The 9,558-nt window shown below is 38.1% G+C and overlaps 1 protein-coding gene across 2 annotated transcripts; it reads right to left on the bottom strand.

The window, feature by feature from the left end:
- Positions 1-212: 212 nt before the first annotated feature.
- LOC133307398 (trafficking protein particle complex II-specific subunit 120 homolog) lies at positions 213-9,439 on the bottom strand. 2 transcript variants are annotated; one of them, XM_061507904.1, is made up of 10 exons: positions 9,029-9,439; positions 8,716-8,922; positions 8,391-8,573; positions 6,346-6,449; positions 6,125-6,184; positions 5,399-5,687; positions 3,863-4,155; positions 2,373-3,250; positions 755-1,708; positions 213-659 (listed from the first exon to the last, which is right to left on the bottom strand). In XM_061507904.1, exons 1-10 carry the CDS (start codon positions 9,437-9,439, stop codon positions 439-441), a joined length of 3,600 nt encoding a protein of 1,199 aa, XP_061363888.1. In that variant the 3' UTR covers positions 213-438. The 2 variants fall into 2 exon arrangements, with proteins under 2 accessions (XP_061363888.1, XP_061363889.1); XM_061507905.1 differs by having other exon boundaries at positions 3,863-4,158; positions 9,029-9,431.
- Positions 9,440-9,558: the final 119 nt, after the last annotated feature.

The raw sequence follows: 9,558 nt of genomic DNA on the forward strand, positions 1-9,558 counted from the left end.
TTACTTGTTAGTGATGATGTCTAATAAATTTGGCAAGCGTATTACTCGCCATTATTCAATTTGTTAACGAAGACAGCTTGTTATTATATGTGAAAAATAATCAAATGCCAAAAGCCGTATTAGGTTAGGAAATTGACAAAAAAGAAGAAAAAACTGTATTAGAAATCAGAACAAGCATATTGGCAAAAATAAACAACATTTCCAAAACAAAGATCTCATCATAGTACATTGGACAGGATTTACAAATAAACCCCAAGTTTTGTCTTCCGTTGAATTCTTAATTTGGAAATTACAATTCCAAGAAATTTCAACCAGAAGACCCCTAGGAGCAGCATTGCTGCAACTTAAGTGCATCATATCTCAAACTTCAAGTGGAAACTGTGAAATCTACAAATATTAGGTTTAGCAAGTTCAGATCACATTTATGGACAAAAACTGTCATGCAGTCCCAAGGACACGAACGTGATATGGTGGTCCACGACAGAAAATTGGCTCAGCAGCTGAAGTGGTCCTGGCACGAGCCCGAAGGATGTCATTTGCATCATCAATCACTGCTGCAGCAAGAAGCGTATACTCTCCCGGGACAAGAAAATGCAGGCAGAAAGAATGTTTAATTTGTTGAAGCGGGGGAATTTCCAGAGTAATATCACTCAGAACACCTGGAAAAGATTGATTAAGGCAAGACAATACAAAGTTAGAGACCGATGCGATTGCATGCCAATTACAAATAGCAAAAAAATAAAATACAAATTACCAGTCCATAGAACAGTTGCTTTGGGACCATCTACACAATTTTCCCCAGCTACATCTCTGCATGTAATATTAAGACTCATTTTGATCATATCCTTTGTGTTATTACGAACCAGAACTTCCATTGGCGTCATTTCATGTGCAAGAACAGAGCCTTTGGAAGCAGGAGATTCCATTATATTAGATTCTCTATCAGGATCAGGTCTGTCTGATTCAAAACCATCTCTAACAAGCCTGAAGCTATATGTCAGTGGATCTGGCAGCAGAACATCCATGACTGATGTCTGTAGAGCTGCCTGGATTGCATCTTTGATATTTAACTCTCCAGAGCTATTGCGTCCTGAATGCCATCGAACCTTAATCCTAGATATAAGGTTTTTAATACAAGCATTGAGTTCAGCTTTGGTGTTTTTTTCAGAGAAGGATGCACTTCTTCCTCCGCCAACCCCATCCGCCTGAGTGTCCTTCATAAAAAAGGAATCATCAAGAACAGGTAATTTAAAATGCTCAAGAGGCACTAGAACCCTTGCTGAGCAATCTCTATCAATTCTTGTTTTAGGATAGCCATATTCTCTAGCATCCTGATCAGTAAAATGATTATCCTCATTACTAGAGCTCTCCAGTTGCACAGAGACCTTGATTTCAAACACAACATCAGTTGGATTAGACAACTCAAGTTCAAGAAATCGCAGTCCCCAACTTCCTCTGAAAGGATCTATTTTCACCAATCTGTCCATTTTTGTCTCTGGGTCAACATGTCCTTCCGCTGACTTATCATTTACATCATCCAACTTCGGAAGATTTTCACCAACATGAGCAGGAAATTCCATTGAAAGCAGCTGAGCCTTCACAAAAGACAAACCCTGCAAAACACAAACCTGCAGGGGAACAACAAGGCGTCTGCCAGGGGGCACAGTAGATCCATTTGCTGGAGGATCTCCAGAGGTTTCCAGTGGCCCTGAAATAAACGCAGAAAGAGCAATAGTACCAGATATAAAAGGACTAGCATAAGCTAAAGGTCCTAAGCAGAACATGAAGCTACCGTATGAGAAAATGGCACCGAAAAAATTGTTAAAAATGCCAATGTGCAACAGGATTGGAGCTACATAAGGAACCTGACCAAATCCACATATTTCATCTGTTCATGACAGGATAAAATTCAAGAAAACAATGACACTGAAGTAACAAAAGGAGGAGAGGAAGACAAGGAAAAATGGAAAACAGGACAAATTACGCATAGTTTTTTTCTGTTCATCCTTTTTTTCTCATGTTGTAGGAATTCCTGCAAAAGAAATAACTATGTACTACAGGTAGTACATAGTTATATGGGGTATGAAAAAAAAACTTTAATATTATAACTATTTACTACCCGTAGTACATTGTTATTTTTTTTGGCAAGAATTTATAACTATGTACTACCTGTAGTATATAGTTATTTTTTTATTGCAGGAATTCCTGCAACATGAGAATTCTTTTTGCCTAAGTTAAATGATTTAAATGTTGGAATCCGCATGTAAAAGGTTTGATATGAATGTATTCCAATGTAAGGACTGCAGATTGAACTGCTAAATTTATCAAGAAGAAAGCAAGAAACACTACTGATTGTGTCTTGAAGGCAGTACCAGCATAGTGGATCCACAGTGATGGACTGCTTCCATCTTTGGAATGCCTCATATTGCTTCCAGATACAGTCTTCCCTGCACTAGTATCAGCATCCACCGGGCCAACCTGCCAGGCTCTCAAGGTCACAGGGAATGTCACTTCTGCTCCAGGCTTTAGAGGGAGGCAGGATTTTAAAGTCTCGGAAGAATATGAAATTACAGAATCTTGATTTTTCCCTGACAGTGAAATATGTGCCTGCTCAATTGGAACTGTGCCTGCATTAGCCAGACTTATCCATACATCACGAATTTCACCTTCATACAAAATGATGGCACCATCACCTCCTACAACATGTGATATCAGCAATGGAAGTGGTGGTATAACAGAAATATTTGGAACAGATACATTCTTCAACTTTGGAGATCCACAGCATCGAAAAGGGTCAGAAAGGACAAGACCTTGTGTGGCCCCAAGAAGCAGATTGTCAACCTCTCTAAACAGGTGTTCAGTAATAACACCGAAACAATGAACAATGCACCCGGGAATTGTAACTGGCCCCACTGATGTTGGAATGCCTGATAAGGTGATCACTTTTGATGAATTTGGTAAAAGGCTTACACTCACGGGGAAAGCATCAAAATTTCCTGAATGCACAGACAGATAGATGCTATCAACCCTTAAATCAAAGCCGCAAGGGTTTGCCAATTCCACCAAGACCTGCACTGGCTCTCCGACAATCCAAATAAGCTCTTGCTTCTTGATATTATTTGGCTCTCCTTTACTGAATGGTGTATAAATGAAAGGGCCTGAAGGAGCAGCACCTGCCCACCAGTCTTCTCTAGCTGGATTGCGTTTTACAATGTCCATTTGTGTTGGATGGAGAGGAAAGGAATGCAGCCTGAAGGCAATTAATAATCAAATCGCTATATGTGTTAGTTCTCCAAAATTTATGTAATTGATGAAATTAGCATTTGAAAAACTTGTGGACCCCAAAGCAGTGAAAGATGATTTTGAATTCCCACGGGGAAAAATCCAATTCCTCTGGGGACTCAGTAAACAAAAGGAACTGAAAACCTTCTTATTGTGATATACTGTTTTCTACTGCTATGGCAAACAGCTGTAGTCTGAATGTATAGATTGCACAGGATTTTTTCATTTAAGAGAGCAACTTGATCTGTTTCCAGCTCTCAAATACACCTATTTGACATGACAATGTAAACAAAGTTTTTTGTTGATATGGGGAATTCAACACTGTCTGTCGAAGCAGCAAACTAATTTTAAAAGTTGAATGAGTCAAAATAAAGTAAAAAGAGTTGAAGTTCCAGTTTTAATAGGTAATATTCAGAAAAAGGTAGTTTTAAGTCATTTCAGCTACTAAACTTAATTCATCATCAATTCTGGGTTCATTTTGCATAAGCACAAATGAACTTGCATTAAAAGGATTATGACATGAAATCACTTAGTCATGATGTAAGTTGTGGGGGAAAGAAATCTTCAACCATGCAAATACCTTATAAAAGGTAAAGCAGGATCAGCACATCGAGTCCCTGGTGGCAGCCTCTCAGCTGAATTTGAAAGTGCATTGGCAAGGCCATTTTGCCCAGCCGGAGTTATTAGAGGATAGTAGGATCTAAGAAGTCGTGCTGCTGCACTCCATGCAGTAAGAGGATCTCCAGAACGAACCGCAGAGAGCAGAATTTCTCTTAATACAACCATCTGGAGGGTACTCCACTGCGACTCAAATAGTGAGACTGCTGATTGGTGATATATTTTCCCACTATCAGCATTATTTGATCCAATTCCCTTCTGTGTAGAAGCAACAGCTTAAATTACAATTTTATAAATGCAAACGTTTATTAATAATAAAAGTTCTTTAAACTATTAAATTTGTTTTGAGTCTCTGATCTCAGTAATGCATTCATACTAGACTTTTCGTCTTTGATAATTTGTGCTATCTACTAAAACAGTTCAATATAAGATGCCAAGATAGCACAGCAGGTATACACAAGATATATGGTGAATCACATTTGCAACAGAATGACATGACTTATATAACATATATTATGCAACTAAGCAAGTTAGCATCTTTCGTTCTTTCAGTCCATAAACTTAATTTGAAATCTTCCAGAATTTGTGTGTGAATGATCCTGCATAAAAAAAACTATGTTGCATGGAAACTGGGATATTGAATTACAAAGGTTAGTGCCATATAATATAAAGTTGACTAACTAGCTTTGTCAGATATAGATAATTCAAAATCACATAATTTTCTTTCATCTCTTCCATTTTAAGACCAATCAATTCCAACATCCTCATCAGATGATTTTACTGAAATGTTAGAGATGAGTTTCCGCTGAGATGTTTGACATTTATTCTAATAAATGCAACAGCATACAGCACTTTAATTGCTTTGACTATAAACGTTACAGACTTAAACATATCAGTTTCACGGAGAAAATGAAATTTTAATACTGTATTATATTTAGTTTCAATTAAAGAAAAAAAGGACAAGTTTCATGGATGCACAAAATATTTTTCTTTTCATATCCAATATGCACAGCAAAGTCCTCCATGTAATTTTCTCATTCCTTATCACGGGAATAGAAGCCCAGGAATATTATTGCCAACATCATTTTTGGTAATGCATGCTATGCTTTGAGTATTGAGACAAGTGATGAGTGATGATCGCTAGAGTTGACTGGAAACATTTATAACCAGCAACAACCTCAACGAGAGATACAGATGCAGCATTAAGTTTGAAGCTCAAACCAACTATGGAAAGGAGTGGGCGGTGGGCAGTAGTTCAAGCAAACAAAACCAAAATAAGAGATACGCAGCAACAGCAAGAGGAATTCTGTCTATCGTCATAGCAAACAATATTTCTAGTTTAAATGCAAATATGACAAATCAATCAAAACTTTCTCTCCAACACATAAAGTGATTATATATCTTCAGTAACAGAAGCACAAGCATGGTCCATATATAATTAGGTGTTTCAATTGTCCAATGAAGTAAGGGGTTCAATGGATGATGCCTGTAAACTCACATTATGTAAAGAATGATCGGAGATCGATGATCTACTTTGAACATGATAAGCTTTCGTGGTCATTGCCAAAACTTGCATAGCACTAATTGCAGCCAGCCTATTCTCTTGCTGCAGATATAACTGGGCAACCTGCCTTGAAAAAAAAGCAGCTTTTCTCTGGTATCCAAGACTTCCATATAAACGAGCTATTTCAATATATAATATGAGTTTATCACTTGCGTCAATTAAGGATTTAGCACCATCTGCAGCAGTGGTCAACAACTCCACCACCTCCTTGGCCAGCTCTCTCCTGTTGATTGGGAGAATTCAGATAAAATTGTTTTAAAATAATGAAAGCAAAACATATTTCTAAAAATCTACAAATTTATGAAGAATCAACTGAAATGTTGGGAAAATTTTAACATGCTCCAAGACCATGATGGTCCTCCCATTAAGGAAGTGACACATGGATTTTTTTTTCTCTCTCTTCTCTCTCCTCTCTCCTCAATCTCTCTTTCACTCTCTCTCCTCCACCCCACCCATTCCCTTGTGCGCTGGGAGCACCAAATTTCATCTCGAAATGTTGGTCTAACTTCAGAAAGTCAAACAATTGAAATGCAAAATTTAGAAAGGGCAGACATGGTGCATAATCTTGATTCAAGAATACCAATGTTAACTGAATTTTATATGCATAATGCATGAATATAGCACAATTATCACATTGTAAAAGCTCAGCGAATAATCTACCTGCAAAGAAACCTTGCTAATTTCAAAGTAGCTTCAAGTTCAAAAGTTAGGGGAGAAACTCTGCACAAAAGGATATAAAAACACTTAGGATTGACAACTACCAAATGGAATAATCTGCAAGAGATATAAATACAGACAAGTAATATAATTATGGAAAGCACAGTTATGGAATAGGCATCAGAGAGATCAGTTAATGAAAGCTCAAAGCAGAACTTTTTTACCGCTGAGTATTATCTTGTGACTTCTTGTAATTCAAGATGACACTATTATAACGATATCTAACTTCCTCCTCCAAGGTCGAATCTTTCTGGCCCATACGGTCAATCTGATACCATAGAAATGAAAAGAAATAAATATATAGGGATGTGAATGTCGACAAGAGTCACACCGTCTACTTTTTAGGATATTCATGGTCATCATATATATAATCCTATCCCATGCATTGCCACTACATCTCATTTATAGAAACTATTGAAATATTTATATTCTTATAGTGAAGAAGGCACAGAGACCATGCAATGCCATACAGTAGATGTTCCTAAAATAAAAAATAACTAATTTTCCCTTCAGATTCATGATAGAACTGCAACTGTCTAAATGAATCAATAACTAAAGTACATCTGACATGCAATATTTCCAAGTTCAACTAATTTTTCAACCTCAACCTCAGACCCTTGCAAAATAACCATAGTCCAAAGAAAAACAAAAATTGAAGAATAGATTCATATGACTGTCTTCTGAACATATAATCTCTCTCTCTTTTGGGAATTAAGGAGGTGTTTGGTAGAGGAGAAATTTTTTTTACCCGAGAATCACGATTCCCAGAAATATGGTGGGAAAGTGAATTTTCCGGAAATATTACCAAAAAGTTGTTTGGTAGGCCAAAATATTCCAAAGGGAATATTGGGTCAATTTTCCTGATTCTTTATTTGGTTGATTGTAAAATATTACTGGAAATGTGAGGTGATTTTACAAAATTAACCTTACCCATCAGTTTTATTCAAAACTTTTTCAATTTAAAATTAAAATAAAATGGTAATAATTTTTTCTCTGCAGCTGTTCCTTCATTTTTGTTAGAAGATTCATTAGTTAATGAAATGAAATGAAGGTGAAACAGATCTGTTTGGTTGGTGAGAAAATCTCCCCTCGTTGGGAGCTATGAATCTGAAACCCTTCTGCACGTTGAACCATTTCACTGTGCCAGTAGATCTCCCACTCGTGGCCATGGCTGATTACTTCCAAGAAAAAGAAAAAGATATGAAGAAGTACAAGGTTCTAGAAGAACCTCGAAGTTTCTTTTCTTGGTTCACGAAAGCTTATGTTGAATTGGACTGTTGAGCCGAGAGCGGTAATTGTGATTCGTCCATTCTCTTGGAAGAAAGGAATACAGTTGTGCTGCTGATGTGTATGGGTTTTGTGTCAGTGGTTCGAATCCTTCTGTCTTTGTAAATTAAATTGTTCGAATCTTCATGGCTAACTGATCAATGTATAAGCAAGAACAGGCAAACATCAGTTAGAAAAATGGAGACTCCATCGATTTTGTGCATAAAACTATCACGGCTAGTCTAAATCGAAAGGGGTATTTTTGTCCACAAAGTGTGGGATTTTCAGAATACCACATGTGAGATGGTATCCTTGGTTAAATTTTGCTCACAAAACAAAATCCCAGGAAATTTTTTAGAAATCTTCTACCAAATGTGGATAAATTGGATTACCACCCTCAGTATTTTGGGAATCTAAACAAAAACCATCTACTAAACACCCCCTAAGATCTTGCTTGATTTGAGAACAAATGAGGGGAGAGATTTTGGTCATTGGATCCCTTTTTTTGCACTCCGACCAACCAGTTGATGCTTTCCAATTAAATAATACAATAAATGAGTATTTCTTGAAACCTCGTGTGCCAGTAGCTCAAAAATTAAGCACTAGTCAGATGTAGTTAACACAAATACGTAGATAAATAATAAACCATTACCGTAGCGAATGATCTCAATCAGTATTCAAATTGCAAAATTGATCACCGAAAGATAAGTTTTGAACGATCATTTAATATACAATGAGAGATGGGCCCTCAGTAGTATAGTCAGTACTACACTTAATCCAACATAAAACATAACTCATGGATTGCATAACCATACCGGCCCTTAGATTAAATTTAACATAGTATTAATAAATTTTAAATCAAATATTAGCTGTTGAGAGTATTACTGTCAGATTGCCATAGAATTTCTCCAAAATGAAAGCGGAAAAAGAAGAGAGAAAATACCAGCAAGGCACAAACGCTACCCTCCAATGCCCCAGCATACCAGAAGTAATCCCCGGTCAACCTGGCAAGTTCCAATGCAGTAGAATAATGAGCATTGGCATCAACTGGAGATCCTGCCAGCAAACAGTAATCTCCAATGGTCTTCTGTGCACGCCCAAGTCTCCTCTTTTTGGCCTTGATTACCTGCATTTCAATCCAATACGAAAGATGAATCAAATTGAACTTATCCACAGCAAAAAATACAGCTGAATCCAAAATAAAATACACTTAAAACTACAAATACAAAAAAAAAAAAAAAAAAAAAAGAACACCTAAACATGAACACCTCCTCTGAGCTGAGACTAGCTTGAGAATCCAAAGGCGTCTTGAGTATGGTTCCAGAAGATTCCGCCTGAAGCACCCACTTCTCAAACTCCATGAGCAGCGACGCAGCTATTTCTTGCATCATAGTGTTCAAGTGAAACTCCAACGTTGGACGATCCGCAGGAGGAAACAACCTCAAATTCCCCTCATTCTTGCTTCCCTCCTCAAGCTACAACCAAATCACACATCACCAAAAACCGATTAAGGTTTTTCATTTTTTGATCCATTTCTTTACTAAATTGTAAAAAAGAAAAAAAATTAATTAAATGAAGCACCTGCAAATCGTTGGGGCAGAAGGCGAAGCAGCGATCGACGAGGGAGGAAGAGAAAGACTTGCAGGCATTGGAGAATTGATCGACAACGGCGTTGAGATCCGGCGAGGAAGGGCAGTGGACAATGCCGATGACGGCGAGGGTTTTGCGGTAGGACTGAAAGTCCTCCCAGGGACTCGGCGGAGCGCCGCCGAGGACGAACTTGAACCGGAGCGAACCGGAGTCCCACGGCTGGTGCGCGAACGGCGATTTCTGGTGCTCCGTGTAGAACGAGCTGATCGCGGAGAGAGGGATCGTGTGCAGAGGGAGCAGCATCGAGTAGTAGTCACGCAACGCGTTCGCCGGCACCGTTCCGACGGGAACCACCGCCACCTGGATCATCGACGATCCCTCGATGCTCACTTCCGGTTCCATAGCGGTTACTTGCTGTTTCCGGAAACAACACTCACTGCTTCAATGCTTATACGAATCACGATCCAGAAAAATGTAAATGACGCAAAATGCCCCTCCTTTGTACGTTAAATGACTATTTT

Source organism: Gastrolobium bilobum, unplaced genomic scaffold (genome assembly GCF_033153095.1).
Source record: "Gastrolobium bilobum isolate Gb01-03AN ecotype WA unplaced genomic scaffold, APGP_CSIRO_Gbil_v1 utg5611, whole genome shotgun sequence".
Taxonomy (NCBI): Eukaryota; Viridiplantae; Streptophyta; class Magnoliopsida; order Fabales; family Fabaceae; genus Gastrolobium; species Gastrolobium bilobum.